Source organism: Adiantum capillus-veneris, chromosome 2 (genome assembly GCF_014529385.1).
Source record: "Adiantum capillus-veneris isolate H3 chromosome 2, ASM1452938v2, whole genome shotgun sequence".
Classification (NCBI taxonomy): domain Eukaryota; kingdom Viridiplantae; phylum Streptophyta; class Polypodiopsida; order Polypodiales; family Pteridaceae; genus Adiantum; species Adiantum capillus-veneris.
In genome coordinates this window covers 88,031,419-88,049,344 of record NC_140932.1, presented here as the reverse complement: position 1 = coordinate 88,049,344, position 17,926 = coordinate 88,031,419, and the positions used below count along the sequence as shown (strand labels likewise).

The 17,926-nt window shown below is 46.3% G+C and overlaps 1 protein-coding gene across 3 annotated transcripts in view; it reads left to right on the top strand.

Annotated features, from left to right (window-relative positions):
- Positions 1–279: 279 nt before the first annotated feature.
- LOC147463140 (uncharacterized) overlaps positions 280–17,926 on the top strand; it is a 75,161-nt gene continuing 57,514 nt past the window's right edge. For 2 of the 3 annotated variants that reach the window (XM_086487446.1, XM_086487454.1), the window contains exon 1: positions 280–1,146. In XM_086487446.1, coding sequence (XP_086343572.1) covers positions 482–1,146 — 665 coding nt within the window. In that variant the 5' untranslated portion in view covers positions 280–481. The remainder of the gene's footprint in view (positions 1,147–17,926) is intronic. The other variant, XM_086487463.1, reaches the window with a different exon arrangement.

Here is a 17,926-nt window from a genome sequence, read left to right as displayed (position 1 = left end):
TTTGATCGATTGTGGTGCTTAGAGCAGTGCACTCACTCATCTAATCACTCAATATGCTTTCAAAACAGACTCTACGAGACTTATTGCCATCCTGGAATGTTTGCAACCACACTTGGAAATTGGAATCACGAGAAGACTTTTTCTAGTTCTAAACACGTGGACGTCCAAAATTCAAATGCACTTTTGTACTCTGTGCGTGCTCTTGCTTCACCTCATATCCCATCTCAATGCCCAATGTCCATGGTGGCAGCCAAGAGGCCCTCGAAGTCTGAACAAAGGGAAACGCCTCTAGCACTTGGTTGATGTCCTGGCAGATCCGGACGTGTGTCTGCCCATCCCTCGCGCAGCCTCTCATTCATCTCGATCGACTCGCATACACAACTGTTTCTGTAATTCACCCATCAGTGCGGGCGATGACGAAAGCAGGTACTCGTCCCTTCTTTTTGTAATAGCGCTACTCTTCTTGAGAGCTACAGGTGAAATGGGTCCCGAGCTCATGGAGATGCGGAGGCTGCAGAAAGCCCTGCCTCCTCGCCCCTCATTTTCACAGTTAGAGTGGGCTCTTTCCACCATTGGCAGAGTGAACAGCAACCTGGCTGTGCGGCGTGATGAGCTAGGCCGGCAGCCACGCCCTACTGGCGTTCCTGCCAGTATCTTTGAAGCTCTGCAAGAAATGCGCAAGGAGGTGGTGGAAGAGGAAGCTTACCAGCAGCGCCATCAAGCAGAGGCCATTTCTCGCCTTGAGCAGCGACATCGGCTCTATGATGCATGGATCCAACTAGCCTACGATGCATTGTCTTCATCTCTGTCCCTAACAACTTCTTCCTCACCTCCTTCACATGTAATCGCAGCAGGTCCTGGCAGCGTAATACCCCCATTACATGGTGCACCCATTGCAGCGTCTGCAGGTGAAGGGGTGTCTCTCAAATCTGCATCTGATACAAAAAGAGATCTCTTTCCCTCGGAGGGCTCCACAACCTCTGCCACACAACTGTCCTCAGCAGTTCCCGCACCTGCAACTGCAGCAGATGATGAGCAAGCAGATACTCCCCTCTCGATGCATAAGCCTCTTGCCCAAGATGTTGTCGACTTGCCACACCGACCTTCACCAGAAAGAGAATTGAAGCATAGCTCTTCAGATCGCAGGTAAACAGTTGGAGTTATGTTTGTGATGCCGGTAGTGATGGTTCTATATTGGTATAGTTTGTCTCAATGGATTGCTAAGGTTTGACCGAGACAGGTGCATGAGAGCTTGCTTCCTACATACACATTTCTTGCATGTTTAGAGCATACCAACGAAGCCTAGGGTAGACTACAATGCTTTTGTGTTGAAAGGTCACTCTTATTTGTCAATTCTGCTATTTAGAAGATTTTTGAGAGGTTAAATATGCTTAAAGATCACTTCTGGGATCTTGAGAATTGGGCATGGTGGATGTGAGCAACTTTTAAGGAGACGACCTTCTATAACACAATAAAAGAACATCTGGGTTTCGTTTTGAGAAGTACAGTCCTTTATCTCAAGTTAAAGGATCAAGGAATGCATGAGGTAGTGTAGGTTGACGAAGATTACCCAGAGTTGTTGGTGGACTACAAGAAAGCCATGCAACTTGGTACCAATACCTCACCATAAAAAGGGGGGGAAGTCACATGCACATTACGAGACTGTGACAAAACACCAACTTTATTTGTTGGTTTCTTTTCCTTAATTTTAATTTAATTTTTGAGACCCCTCTTTTTGAAATCACAAATGCTCGGACATTGCGTGGCTAGTGTGAAACGGCCGTTGTCCATAGCCACGAGATGATTGGGCTGACTGACATTGAAATGTGACTAGTAAAAGGATGGCTAGGCTCAGTTAGAGTCATTTAGGCCCCACGATGAGACTTCATAAGTGGGTGAATACTAGGGAATTAAACCAAATGGGCAAAGTGGACAGTTGGCAGGTCTGGAGGTCACCTCGGTAAAGAGGGGGCGCCCAAATCGATTTGGGGCTGATCTGAGCTGTTTTTACTATTGTGACTACAGTGTGTGGGTGAGTAGTGGGTGCACGTGATCACAATATTAATGGCTTCTTCTTTGTTTTATGTAGCACGATAATTCCGTCTCGTGCATCTCTTTTCCCTTTTGAATACATATTTGTGATGTAGAGTTGTGGGGATTCTATACTTGATTGTTGAGGCAGGAGCCTCTTGCACAGGTACCGAATAAGCTAATCACCGATTCAAAGCAGATACACGCGCTAACAGGACGACTTAGGGAGAGTTCTCGCGTCTCGCCTAAATAAAGGGCAACCCTACAGTGTGCAGCTTGAGGGCTACCCACATGAGAGATCGAGCACAAAACAAAGAATTACAGCTTGCTGTAATTTTGGTGAAGGTATATGGTTTCTGTCACTTTTGATGCCTAAAGGTCCGAAGAGCATTGGGGAAGCTAGGGAAATGTCCTACAAGTGTTTTGGTGCATTTTAAAGGCCAAAACAGAGAATTCAGCGTGCTGTAATTTCTCGCCAGGGTTATAAAAGTTCTCGAAAGTGTGTGGGAAACCACCGTTTACTTGGGTTTTTGTCTGTGGAGTCTTGTACTGGGCTAGAGTAGAGGAATTTCAGCCCGATAAATGTTGGACAACTTGTAGAAGCTTACAGGTTTTCTCAAGTGCAATAAGAACAAAGAAATACCGAAAGGGGCACCAACCTTTGGGGCCAAACCTTTGGGCCCAATAGGGTGTCTTTGTCTACTTGGGAGCACTCTAGCTGCCAAGTCGTGAATGGTTTTGAAGTGGTGAATTCCAGTTACAGGTTTATTTATGAAATTACTTTGTGTCATAAAGTACAGGGAAAGTTAGACCGTTTATTTACGGGTGAAAGCTAAAGTTTACCGCCCTTTAGTAAGTCTACGGGCCGGTTTCAACACATCTTATCCTATGTGCATTTGGACAAGTTGTAACTCCTATTGCTAGGGTTTAGGAGAGCCTAGGAAGTGTTTTGGCACCCTTGTGAGCGTGTTCGCAGGCACTTTAGAATAGTTGCATACCCTCTGATTGCACATGAGCACAACTAGTGTCTGCTAGGTGTAGGCATTGGGAGTGTTCGCATATTCTAGCATCAATATCCAAGCCTAGGTAGTATCTGCGTATGAAGCACCTCTTATTAGTGAATTATTAATTCATTCATAAGTGACATTAGCATGAATCATAAGTCGTGGGGTTTCCCATCCACTTGCTCGACCTAGACTTCTCTCAAGGCAAAAGTTAGTACCTACTACTGTCGCAAACTGCTGACTCGTCAAGCCACTGAAGGACGGAGCCAACTTGTAGATCCTGGCCGAGGAGCCTAAATCTTAAGTGAAGAAGCAGAAGAAGTTTTACCAACTTACAGAGTATTGCCGACTAGCCTATTTTTAAAGAAGAGTTCCCACCAACTTATGGGACCCCGTCCGATGGGGCCTAAGGAACCTAAAGCCCTTCAAATAAAGTAGGACACACACTCAAAAGAATGCGCAGCCAACTGATGACATGGCAGTGATGATGTGGTAGACGTGTACGGATTTTCGGGTTTTGCGTTGACATGTTGACGAGGCAGACGTGTACAGATTTCCACAGTTTGTACTGACAGCTTTTGGGCAAGATGCTTTCTGGGACTAGATGCTTTTGAGTTTGAAGCTTTTTATGTAACCGTTTTTCAAGGCCAAGGGTCTTTTTAAATATGTGCAGAGGGATCATTCTCTGGCACTCTTCCGGATTATTGTGTAGAGCGTGAGTAACGACATTGTACCGAGTTCAAGTAATATAAAGAATTATCGAAAGGGGTGCCAAGTTTGCGTTGACATGCTAACGTGGCAGACCTATACGGATTTGCACAGTTTGTGCTGATAGCTTTTGGGCAAGATGCTTTCTGGGACCAAATGCTTTTGAGTTTGAAGCTTTTCATGTAACTAATTTTCAAGGGCAGAGAGCTCATTCTCTCGCACTCTTTTGGGTGAAGGTGTAGAGCGTGAGTACTTGCATTGTATCGAGTTCAAGTAATATGAAGAAATACCGAAAGGGGGGCCAAGGTTTGGGGCCAGTGCTCTCTTGGGGTGGAACTCCGCTACTCTCCGTCTCATGTCGTGCATCTCTTTCTGTTCAGTTGTTATTTGAAGTGCTTAAAGTTGTTCAATCTGTTTTTTTCTGTTGGCACGTGGTGCACGTCCCGTGATAACTACCACACTATAGTACCTAGAACAAGCACCCCATGCCTTGGTGTTTTTTCATGTGCACGTCTAACCCTATGTGCATGTGGACAAGCTATAACTCCTATTTCTAAGGTTTAGGACAGCCTAGGAAGTGTTATGGCAACCGGAGCATTGAAGTTGCCTCTCAGTACCAACAGTATCGAGCACCTGATGTACCGGCAGCACCAACGTTTTTGTATCAGCCTTTGGTGTTTTTGCATGAGCTCTACAACATTTTCAGCAGCATCAGTGTTTTGCTTCAGCCTCAACGCGTTCCGCAGCACTACCTCAGCGGACAGCCCATAGCCTCGTCGCGGTCGCATTCCCCGCCACAGCCATACCAGCGTTCTCAGTTTTCAGCCAGCCATATAGTCGCGTTTTTCTGTTTTCAGCCACCGTCATCATCGACGATAGCAGAGCATCCCTTAGCCTCGCGGCATTTGCAGTTTCCCATCAACATCCATAGCGTCTCAGCATTTACCGCAAGCATCGTCATTGTCATTGTCAAGCCTTTAAGCATGTAGAACCATTGTACCAGACTTTGTGCAATCTAATGCAAAAACTGTTAAGAGTTACACCACTCTGCTGCTTCACAGGTCTAGGGCATGCATGTACGACTCGTGTGCCTCCGGGCTGGCAACCCATAGCATATGTATTTAGGCTGCATTGTCCGGCCGCCCACTTTTGGGCCACCTTCTCTTTTGTCTAAACGCCCTTGTCACAGTCTTGGTCACCCCCGAGTCGGGAATTCAACACGACACACGAAAGAATTACTTAAAATACTTCACAACTTTAAAATCACAATTCAATTTGGTCGACAAGGCCCAGCGTAGTTCCGTGGCCATAGAGATTGGCCCCAAAGATTGGCGCCCCTTTCGGTTTTTATTTTATACTAATGCTTGATCAAAATACAACTCCCGCGGCTCTTAGACTCCACGTCCAGATGCTCTAAGGAGTGAAGCCCTTGGGCCCTTTTTATTCTTATAAGGGATGCCAAAAGCAGAGCCCAACAAGCAATTAAACTCAAAAGCAAAGAGTTCCAAAAGCAGTTGGTCCTCAAAATCTGTCAAAAAGCACCAGCGCAAATTGTGGAAATCCGTACAGGTTGCCACGTGATCAGATATCGCAAAATCTGAGTCTACCACGTCAGCCTGCCAACGTGTTTTGCGAGAGTCCGTACTGCTGTCACATGGCACTTCTGCCGTAGGTTGGGTCATATGCCCTATGTGTGTGTTTCCGGACAGTGTTGCCATGTCATCATTTTGTGACATACCCCCCCTCTTGAAAAAATTGTAATCGCCCTCGATTACGCCTGCAAAATTAGACATAAGCCATAAACCAATTCAGTAGACACTGACTTTTAAGTACTGACGCACTAGACGACACAAGTCGAGCACTTGTACAAAGACGACAGCCACATCACATCACATTCAAATGACATGATTCTTGGTGACGTATTTAGCAATCGCATTTAGATCTGCTCCGGACCTCATTGATTATGATTAACTAATCCCATATCGTGATCACGTCCATAGATTCGGTTCTGATCTAGGAGCATGATTCGTGGCAACATATTTAGCAACCGCACCTAGATCTATCCCAGATCTCGCTGATGTCGGATTGACTAATCCCATATCGTGATCACGTCCACAGATTCGGTTCTGATCTAGGAGCATGATTCTTGGCAACATATTTAGCAACCGCACCTAGATCTATCCCAGATCTCATTGATGTCGGATTTACTAATCCCATATTGTAATCATGTCCATAGATTCCTGCACTCCAACACTGTCGTGTGCGAGTGATCATTCTTTCTGTACTTCCCGTTTCCTACGATACCTTTGTTGGCGTCTTCATTGTTGGTTTGGAAACTCGGAAAACATTTCTTCCCCTCCCTTGAGTAGAAGTTTGGCTTTTACGTGCTCTTTTCCGAGTCTGATTCTTCCGTTGTAATTGTTTCTTCTTCCAACTCATCTGTGGCATCATAGTAGTGATCAGAGAAGACTTAGTGCTCCTTGATCGTTTTGATAAATACCATCTGGATCGGGACTATATCATAGCCCTCCTCGTCACAAAAGTGTGTTGGTGTAGATTTATTAACGCACACATCCATGGTGGCCAGAATCTGGGTCCATTCAAAAGGTCAACATCAGCCATCACAAAATCTGGGTTTACGTACAATCTGCCAAGTCAGCCTGCCAACGTGTTTTGTTGTGTGTGCGTGTCCGGACAGTGTTGCCACGTCATCATTGTGTGACAGCCCTACTCACTTATTATACTGGGTCGTGGGGCATTCATTTGCATTGCTCGACCTCCTCTTGGGTACTTATATATATGAGACCGGGGGGGGGGGGGGGGGTACCCACTACTCATATATACATAGATATCATCTGGCATTGTACAAGTCTCATGCTCTGGTAGTCAGGGGGGCTGATCGCCCCCTCTTCCCCTACACCACCATCTCTCTCTCTCTCTCTCTCTCTCTTCCACACACACAGCGCTGGCCTCTATTGCGAGAACCCCCTCCTCTTCCAACTGCGTTTTCAGCCAGCACCTCCGTTTTGGGTAGAGCTGCGTTTTCAGGGCTGCTGTACCTGCATTTTTTTGTGGAGCTGTCCTGCAAGAAAACACCAGCGTTTTCAGCAAGTGCAGGGCAGGAGCATCAGCGTTTTTGAACTAGAAGTAGAGGAAGACGTTTTCAGCTTTTGGCACGGCAGACCAGCGTTCACAGGAGCGTTTTCAGCAAGAGAAGGACAACGCTTGGCCACGCTTATCTTGGATCTTGCCCCCTCCTACCCGGATCAGCATCCGGTGCTTTGCCGGCGACACTCCTCTTCATTTCGATAACCTCCCCACACCCTTTGCACCGCTCCGGACCTTGCTGGGAGCGTACGAGCACGCTGAAAATTGCTGGACAGCAGCGTTTTCATCACCTGGTAGTTGCATTTTTGGGTGGACAAGCAGTCTAGAGGAAAGGTTACCTCCTGCCGGGACACCATCCGATGGTGGTCCATGCGGTCTCTTAGTGACTGCTACAGTACACGGTATCTTCGACATTGGCTTGATCATCTACGGGCGTACGGTCCTTGGGACTCAGGAGATCCATTCATTCCAGCCATCATTCGGTGGTTGCGCACTCCTGAGGGGGTGGTGACTTGTGGTTTGCTATGGACACACCTATGCACTCATTAGAGGAGTTCACACGAGATTTGGCCATGCTCATGGCATATGGTATTTTGACATTTCCAGAGAAGACACGACCATCTTGGGTGGACAGACACTTGCCACTCGACCTCGTAACATCAGATCACTTGCCTACAAAGGAGCATCTACATGGACTTAGATAGAGGATCTTGGATCTCTTCTTGGACAGGTTCATTGCTTACATCTACAGATTGGAGTCGGACTTCATTGCTTTTTGGACTCTCTTGGAGAGTTTAGTCGCAAGATGCGGGAGATTAGGCATCCCGTGACTACATCCGGAGTCACCCGGAGCTTGGCTTGGATGGAAGTGCAGTTGCTCTTCTACACTCCTGATCATTTGGATTGCTACCTTCGGAGTTGCTTACACTCACCCTCGGTAACCTTACAACAGACTTATCCCCCCGACTTGGGCAATAGGCCTCCCAGCTCATTCACATTGAGAGCCACATCGAGATACGGTTCGATGGCGTTGTTGGCGCGGATTTTGTTTTGGGTGACACTCGAATATTGGAGGCAAGAGATACAGGCAAGACGGCGCAGACATATTGGTTTGGCCTTTCCTCTTCCTAGAGATTATTCACAATGCAGATTGCTCAGTTTGGCTTCCCTTCCTACAGAATGATTACGGTTTAGATAGCTTGTGGGGGAGCAGGAGAGAGAGCCCACTTGCTGTCCTATGCAATGAGAGTGAAGGAGAAGAGGAGATTGGCGCAGAAAGAGCACACGCAGAGAAAACGTGAGAGAGAGAGAGAGCTCGTTGGATTTTTTTGGGAAAAACCACGCTATTGTTCTTTTGGGCTTCATATTTGAGTATATGAGTAAGTGACTAGGGGGCCATTCACACTTGGGCCCCCTCACTTATAAGTCTTTTAACTTATAAGTTAGTAAATACAAGGCACTTAGGCCTTTATTCCCTAACAACCTCCCACCTAAAGGCAATGTACCTTGGGAGATCAAAGAATCAACTAACTATGATACATCAGCTGATCATGCACTTACTCATCCAACACCCATCATCTGTCGGCAATATGCAAACCGCTCTGCTGGAAGACTCTTGGTCAAAAGATCTGCAGGATTGTCATCTGTGTGCACCTTGACAAGTGTAATGCTCTTGTCATCAAGCACACTCCTGATAAAATGATACTTCACCTCTATGTGCTTTGTCTTGGCATGAAAAACAGGATTCCTTGCAAGCATAATAGCACTCTGACTATCACAGTGTAGCACAGGAACCGGTGACTTAATGCCAAGCTCTTCTACCAAACGCATGAGCCACAAAGCTTCTTTGCATGCCTCAGTGGCAGCCACATACTCAGCCTCACTGGTAGACAAAGCAACACATTTTTGCAGTCTAGAAATCCAAGAAACTGCACCTCCTGTGAATGTAAACACATATCCAGAGGTAGACTTCCTGCAATCTGGATGTCCAACAAAATCTGCATCTGTAAAGCCATGCACAGATGTCTCACTCTTCCCAAAACAAATGCACAAGTCTTTAGTGCCTTTCAAGTATCTCAAGATACACTTCACTGCTTCCCAATGCTTTTTGCCAGGATTGCTCATGTACCTGCTTACTACTCCCACCGCAAATGCAATGTCCGGACGTGTAGCAACCATAGCATACATCAAACTGCCAACGGCTGATGCATAAGGAATCTTGGCCATTTCAGCCCGCATATCATCTGTGTTTGGGCAGTCATGTGCAGTCAGTTTTACATATGGAGGCAGCGGAGTACCAAGTGCCTTTCCCCCATCCATATGAAAACGATGTAGCACCTTATTAACATAGTCTCGTTGAGATAGATACAGACGCCTGTTGGTTCTATCTCGAGAGATACGCATGCCCAAAATATGATTAGCATCACCAAGATCCTTCATGTCAAAGCGAGTCTTTAAGCTTTGCTGTAATGTATCCAACTCCGTGACATTTTTACCCGCAATAAGCATGTCATCAACATACAAAATCAGCAATAGAAGAGATCCATCACTTGCCGTTTTGATATACAAACAGTGATCAGAATTACTTCTTTTGTATCCTTGAGACCTCATGAATGTATCAAACTTGTGATACCATGCACGGGGAGATTGTTTCAAACCATACAAGCTCTTCAAGAGTCTACATACTTTCTTCTCTTGCCCCTTTGACACAAAACCTTCTGGCTGCATCATATAGATCATCTCAAGCAAATCGCCATGCAAAAACGCTGTTTTGACATCCATTTGCTTTAACTCCATATCTTCAGAAGCAACCAGGCCTAAGACAAGACGTAATGTGGCAAGCTTTACAACAGGAGAAAAAATCTCATCAAAATCAACACCATGCTTTTGCTTGTACCCTTTAGCAACCAAACGTGCCTTGTACTTAGAAGAAGCATCAGATGTGACCTTGGTTTTGTAAACCCATTTACATGGCAGAGCCTTATGCCCTTTAGGCAAATCAACCAAGTCCCATGTATGGTTTTTCTCCAAAGACTGCATTTCCGAAACCATTGCTTTGAACCATTTCTTACTGTCTTCCCGTTGCATAGCCTCTTTATAGCAAGACGGCTCACCACAATCAGTAAGCATGACATAGTCCAAAGACGGTTCATATCTATCGGGGGGCCTTGTCACCCGAGTAGACCTACGCACCCAATGATCCATAACAGGTGGATTTTCAGCCTGTAAGCCATCAAAAACAGCAGGCTGTTCAGCCGGTTGCATCGCAACAACGGGCGGTCTAGGAGCATCAACCTGTTCCCCTACCTGTGGTGCATCAATGGCAACTTGTTGGGGCTGATTTTCAGCAGCTAATGGCTGATTTTCAGCACCATTTTCAGCATGTAAAGGCTGCTGAACATTGGGCCTTCTTGGCTGTCCATATGTAACATCTTCACGAAAAACAACCCGGCGCACTTCCTCGACCTTTGTGGGCTGTTTGTGCATGCAATTCTCATTGAAGATGACATCATTGCTGCGTATGATTTTCCGTAATGCGGGATCCCATAATCTATACCCCATTTCACCATCCTCACCATATCCTAGGAAAATGCATTTATGAGACTTTGGTTCTAGTTTGGTGCGCAGTTCACTCCGGATGTGAACATAGGCCTCACAACCAAACACTCTTAAATGTGCATATGAGGGTGGCTTGCCAGACCACACCTCCTCAGGCACCTTTCCACCCAAAGCCTTGCTAGGTGAGCGATTAATCAAGTGAATAGCTGTTTGTACAGCTTCTGCCCAAAAACCATGAGGTAATGCAGCATGTGACAGCATACTCCGAACTTTTTCTTGGATAGTCCGGTTCAATCTCTCTGCAACTCCATTCTGAGAGGGATTAAAAGGAGCCGTGAGCTCTCTTTTAATACCTTTAGTAGCACAAAAGTCAATAAATGCTTTTGATACATACTCCCCCCCATTGTCTGAGCGCAAAGACCTAAGCTTCTTGTCAGTTTGATTCTCAACAAACGCAAGAAACTTCTTGAAAGTATCCAAAACATCGCTTTTAGCACGTATTGGATACACCCACACCTTACGTGTAGCATCATCGATAAACGAGACAAAATATTTCTTCCCCCCTAAGGACAACTGTGGCATTTCACAAACATCGGAATGCACTAAGTCTAACCTGTCAGACTTCAAAGAAAGAGACCTTTTGTGCGGTGTTTGACTGTGCTTACCATAAATACAGTGCTCACAATGAGAAAAGTCAACATACCTCAAACACGGCAAATAACCACAACGAGACAGAGTTTCCATTCCTCTTTTACTCATGTGTCCCAACCGGCCATGCCACAAAGAAACACTTGGCTGCTCGGTTACGGCGACAACATGGTCACGCACACTAGATACATGCAAAGGATACAAAGTGTCCGATTTACAACCCTTGGCTACAATCCGGGCCCCTTTACAAATTTTCCACTTGCTATCACCAAAAGTGGTGTGATAGCCTGCATCATCTAGCTGCCCTGTGCTAATCAAACTCTTCTTGAGTTGTGGCACATGACGCACTTTGTGCAAAACAAAAGTCATACCATCAGCAAAAGAAAACTGGACACTGCCAATACCTGCAATGTCACATGCATAGTTGTCTCCCAAATAAACAGTGCCTTGCACCTCACCTGAGTACTGTGTAAACCAATCCCTATGAGGTGTTACATGAAAGGAGGCACCTGAATCAAGAATCCAAGTATGCATGTCCACATCAGAACCCATAGCAAGGGTATGTGCATCCACAGAAGAGGCATTGAGTACATCAGTGCTGCTGTCACTGTCACAACTACTAGCAACATTGATTTCCTCAATCAACACAGTGCTCTTCTTGGCATTTCCCTTGTCCTTTGCATCAGTTTCAGCACCCTTGTTCTTCTCTTTCTTCCACTCATAGCATTCCCGTTTATAATGCCCTTTCTTTCCACAATGATGACACACAACATCTTTCCTACGAGATTTGCTGCGTGCCCTGTCCTTACTGTCAGATTTCTCCCTCTGTTGAGACCTGCCTCTCAAGTGCAATGCATTAGAAGACCCACCTGTGGTGTTCTTCCTGTTCATCTCTTCCATCAAGAGAGAACTCTCTACATCTGCATACTTAAGTGACGCACTTGAGTTACTAAGAGTTGTCCGGAATACATCCCAACTCTCGAGCAATGTGCATAGCAAAAAAGTAGCTTTGAACTCCTCATCAATCGTGAATTTCAGCTTTGTCAGTTGGCTGAAAATAGAATTGAATTCATTGAGGTGCACTGACATGTGCGTGCCCTCCTTCATGCGGAGATCCATAAGCTTCTTAAGCCAATACACTTTACTGGCAGCACTCTGCTGTGCATACAACTCGTCTAAACGCTTCCACATGCCCCATGCTGTCTGCTCATTCTCTACATTGAAGAGTAAATTGTCAGACACCGAAAGCATGATCGTGGAGCGAGCCAACTCGTCCACTTCTTCCCATTCTTCAACCTCCATATCAACCGGTTTCACACCCTGTAACTTAATAGGTTTCGCCTGTTTCTTCTGCAACATCACATTATAACATTGCTTCTTCCATATAGCAAAGTTATGGGCACCTTCAAGCTTGCGAATGTGCAACAAATTGCCACTTTCACTGCTAGAAGCCATTCTGAGTGATTGCAAACACTGAAACCTTGTTTTGCCGACCTAAACACGCCCAAATGTGCGCAATCGGGCAAAAAACAGCTTGCTGTTACAGAAAAACAGCGAGCAAATTTCACGCGAAATCACCCCAAAACGGCGTACATTCACTGCCAAACCCTTACCAAAGGTTTCCACAAGGTGTATACATCATTTGCTTGCTGAAATTCCCTGTTTTGGGGCAAAAATCAGACCTGTAAACACCTGTTTTGCTGAATTTTCAGAACCTCGTTGGTGGAAACACCTGTAAGATTGACCTGTGAGACTTGCCCTAATGAAATTGCATCAAATTGACCCCGAAATTGGTCAATTTCAGCAGAAATAGGCTGCTGTTCGCCAGTTTTTGAAACCCTAATTTTGGGGAAACTGTCACCGGAGGTCGATTCTACACGGTGAGAGGATCCCTTCGCGACAGAGTTGATCGAAAACGGTTGAATATCCTTCCCGCAGCGAGCAAGAACAGAATTCTGATCTGTGTCGCGAGAATGGCTCTCTTGAAACCCTAAAGCTCTGATACCATGTGTGGGGGAGCAGGAGAGAGAGCCCACTTGCTGTCCTATGCAATGAGAGTGAAGGAGAAGAGGAGATTGGCGCAGAAAGAGCACACGCAGAGAAAACGTGAGAGAGAGAGAGAGCTCGTTGGATTTTTTTGGGAAAAACCACGCTATTGTTCTTTTGGGCTTCATATTTGAGTATATGAGTAAGTGACTAGGGGGCCATTCACACTTGGGCCCCCTCACTTATAAGTCTTTTAACTTATAAGTTAGTAAATACAAGGCACTTAGGCCGTTATTCCCTAACATAGCTTGGTCTAACCACACCTCTTCTCAGAGGCCCTTCACAGCATAGACTGTTGAGTCTGGCTTTCCCCTCATCTTAGATTACCCTACCTAGTGACAGGACACCATCCGGTGGTGGTTCGTGCGGTCTATCGATGACTGTTGCAGCTTACGGTAGCTTTTACAGTGCAGAATGTTTAGTCTGGCTTTCCTTGTTTCGGAGGATGTTTACGGTGCAGATTGCTACATCTGGCCGTCCTGGAGTTTTACATAGCTTAGCCACCTGGCCACACTGGGTTACAAGCTCATGCATTGACAGGCTTTCGGTCATTCTCATGACGGTTCCCGGGCTTCCCCATTTTCTCAAGACTCGGCTTGACTACATATACCACATATCCTATTGGGCAGGACACTTGCAGGACTATTGTCACTTCTTTCATGACAAGGATTTGTTTTCACACTTAGTTCGGGACCTTCACGCAGTACCTTCACACTGTATTTGCGGAGTACAACTTTTTCCTACATTGCTCGTAACGACATCTTTCCATGGAGATTTCTCGGTGGTTTGGACACCCCAAACTACTGCTACACTGGCGGGTATTGTCCTTCAGTGGACATTGCAACAAACATCTTCATTATTTGCCTCACATCTTCGGCTTCATGCGGTTTTTTCAGCATCCGATGCTGAGAGGGGGTGTTAGACTTACACCACTCTACTGCTTCACAGGTCTAGGACATGCATGTACGGCTAGTGTGCCTTTGGGCTGGCTATCCATAGCATATGTATGTAGGTTGCATTGTCCGGCCGTCCACTTTTGGGCGAGCCTCCTCCTCTTTTGTCCAGGCGTCCTACTCACTTATTATGCTGGGTTCTGGGGCATTCATTTGCACTGCTTGACTTGCTCTTGGGCACTTATATATATGAGCCCGTGGGGGTAGCCACTACTCATATATACACGGAGGGTACCCACTACTCATATATACACAGATATCATCTGGCATTGTATAGGTCTCATGCTCTGGTAGTCAGGGGGGCTGATCGCCCCCTCTTCCCCTATACTAGCCCCCCCCCCCCCCCCCCCCCCCCCCCCCCCCCCCCCCCCCCCCCCCCTCCCCTCTCATGCTTCCGCACACGCGCTCTCACAAAGACCTCTCTAGCAATAGAGAGGGGGGCCCTTGGAGAGGGGTTTGAGACCCCATCTGGTGTTGATCCTCTCTCTCTCTCTCTCTCTCTCTCTCTCTCACATAGCATTTTCTCTCACAGTTTCACTCTCTTTTGTTTTGGTCGTTGCACAATCTCTCATAAAGTAGAAGGGGGGTTCTCTCTCCCCTTCAGTAAAGGAACCTTGAGTACGCATTGAGCACTCATCGTGAGCATACACCATCATTTAGTTCCGTTGCACATTACATTGGTATTAGAGCTCTTTGGCAGTGTTCGGTATCATCACTCAAGGAAAGAAGCACAAAGAATCATAATTTTGTAAGCTTGTTGTGATCGTACGTAACCCAAGCCCACTTGGGGGTGTTGATCCCTAATTTGTGTTTTTGAAGAGTGGCAGGTAACCCAGGAGGGCTTGTTCAGCTTCCCTCGTTTCTCCTTTCCACTCATTGAGAGCGGACCTTGCACTTAGCGGCAGACCAATTGACCTGAGGTGGGAAAAAGTAGCCTTGGTGTGAGCGCAAGGTTGCCAAGGGGTGTACCCGTAGGAAGGAGTTGAGCTTGGGTAAGAGAAAAGCCTTCTTAAACGCAAATTGCAAGCAGTACCAAGACTCAAGTACCCAAGTACCCCAAGAACTTGAGTACCCAAGTACCCCATGTACCCAAGAACCCAAGTATCCAAGTACTCAGTGCATGGCTATCACTAGGAGCGGAATGAGAGTGGAGTTGGAGGAGAAGAAGTCTCTACACCAGGAGGGTTGTTTCCCGATCCTCCCCCATCCCCATCTACGCCATGGATTGCAACCCTATGGAGACTTTGGTCAAGTCTATGATTGAGATGATGCTACAACAAGATGCTCAGCGCGCGGCCATGGATGGAGACCATGAAGAAAGAAGGGCAGCTATGGAACTTGAGCGTGAGCAAGCACGTGAAGCTCAAACCGAACGGGCACTGGACCTTGCTGGGGATGCACAATCGCTACGAAGCGGTGGTAACATGCCAGAAAGGGAACCGCTAGGGCTAGAGAGAGAGATCGCAAGCTGATGTCGCCTCCTGCAGAAAATGCTAGAGAGAGAATGTGCAAAACGCTAGAGAGAGTATGCAAAACGCTAGAGAGAGTGCTCGCCACAAACTGCAAACGCTAGAGAGAGAAAACGCTAGCAGAGGGGAGAGCCCAAACACTGGTAATCTGCATTCAACAAATTGCCAAAAGTACAAAGGGGGGGGGGGGGGGGGGGTGCTTATATAGGACAAACTCCAGTTTGCCCTACTTAGCTAGAAAATCCCATGATTCTGGAAATTGGCTAAAATGGCTAATAAATATGTAAACTCACTAAAAATGACCTCGAACATATATTTGGTGGCCTAAGTGCAGATGACTTGAGACTCTGACCCCGGGAAACCATAGGAACAGGGGTCTTGCCTCATGCCAGCCTATCGGGTGAGCAATACCATGATGTGCACCGCCGAGAATAGGTATGTCTACCTCAAGTACGGCCAGGCACAACCGCAAAACAACCCTCACTCCCTAATCTGCTCCTAGGAGATACTAGAGCTACCACCAAACAGGAAGATAAACTCTTAACACCCCCTCTCATCTCTTGGACGTGGAAGGAGTCCAAGGGAGTTGGCATGAGAGGATAGTGTAGCCTGTGGAAGAGGTTTGGTGAAGATGTCAGCAGGGTTATTTGAAGTCGGAATGTACTCTAGTCGGATAGAGCCATCTAGTGTCTTCTCATGAACAAAATGGTACTGAATCTCTATATGCTTGGTCCGGGCGTAAAACACCGGATTCCTCGAAATGGCAATATAACTCTGGTTGTCTGATTACATAATGGTCGTTTGCTGCGGAAAGCCCATTCTCCTTTACCTTTTTCTTTCTTAGGCGTGCCTTCTCAAAACGTAAGAGCACCCAATCATTCTCCTTCAATTTCAAATCGCGACGATGGCGATCTGTTGCCTTTTTCTATCTTTCCTGAGATTTCTGCAAAGCCTCGCGGACCTTGGCAAAAGCCGTGTCCAAGTCGCGCGTGTACTCATCGGCTTCAAAAATCTTATCTTTCGTGCTTAGGAAAGGTGGAACCTTCGGAGCACCTTCAATAATCTCAAATGGCACCTTCCTCTCGCGAGTGTATCGTGTTGTTGTAGGCAAATTCCACCAAAGGTAGATACTTTTCCCATTGACTCTTCTGATCCGAGATGTAAGACTTCAATAAATCTAAAACCACTGAATTGGCAATCTCAAATTGCCCGTCAGTCTGCGGGTGGAAAGATGACGAGAACTGCAACCGCGTGCCAATGTTCTCCCAAATTGCCTTCCAAAACAAACTCGTGAATCTGGGGTCCTTGTCGGAGACAATCGTCTCGGGCATGCCATGTAATTTGAAGATCTGGGCCACAAACAGTCTCGCTAAGTGATCCGCCTTGATTGTTTTCTTCATTGGAATGAAATGAGCCTGCTTGCTAAATCTGTCAATAACAGTCCAGATACCATCGTGGCCAATCTGTGTTCTTGGGAGATCAAAAATGAAATCCATTGCAATATTTTCCCAGGGCCGGGTGGGTATGGGCAAAGGCTGTAACAATCCCTGTGCTTTATGGCTGTCAAACTTGACCTTCTGGCATACCAAGCAACTGCGTACAAACTCGTCCACATCCTTCTTGAGTCTCGGCCAAAAGAAGTATCTCTCTACCCCTTTCAAGGTGGTAGCAATGCCGCGGTGACCTGTAATAGGCGGACAATGGCATTCGGTCATAACCTTTTCCCTCAAGGGTTGTGTCATGCACAACATGGTTTTCCTCATCAAGTAGCCATCCCGAATCGAATATCCCGCTACTGTTTCCTCATCCCATATGATATATCTGTGTGAAAATTTTTGCAAAATCTGTATTTGTAGCATATTGATCGACCATATCCTCGAAGCTCCTATGATGTATCGCGGTAGCAAGAACCAACGACTTCCGAGACAAAGCATCTGCCACCAAATTCTTCTGTCCCTGAACATGGACAATGTGGAAGTGAAATTGTGACAAGATGTTCGCCCACCGCATCTGCTTTTTTGATAGCTGCTTCTGTGACCAGAAGTAGCGTAAACTTAAATGGTTTGTGAAGACAGTAAAATCCGCTCCTAGTAGGTAATGCCACCACCGAGTAAGAGCATGGATAACCGCCAAAAGCTCTTTCTCATAAATCTGTGCTGTCAATTTCTTGAGAACAATCGGCTCTCGTAAGCAATGACATGGCCTTCTTGCATTAAGACCGCACCCAGACTTCGACCACAAGCATCACAATATACTTCAAATGACTTCTGTAAGTCCGACAAAGTCAAAAGTGGTCCCGTAGTCAATTTCTCTTTCAATGTCTGAAAGGCAGTCACCTCTGTGGGTCCCCACGAGAAAGGGACTCCTTTTTGTGTCAAGATATGCAAAGGGGAAGCAACCT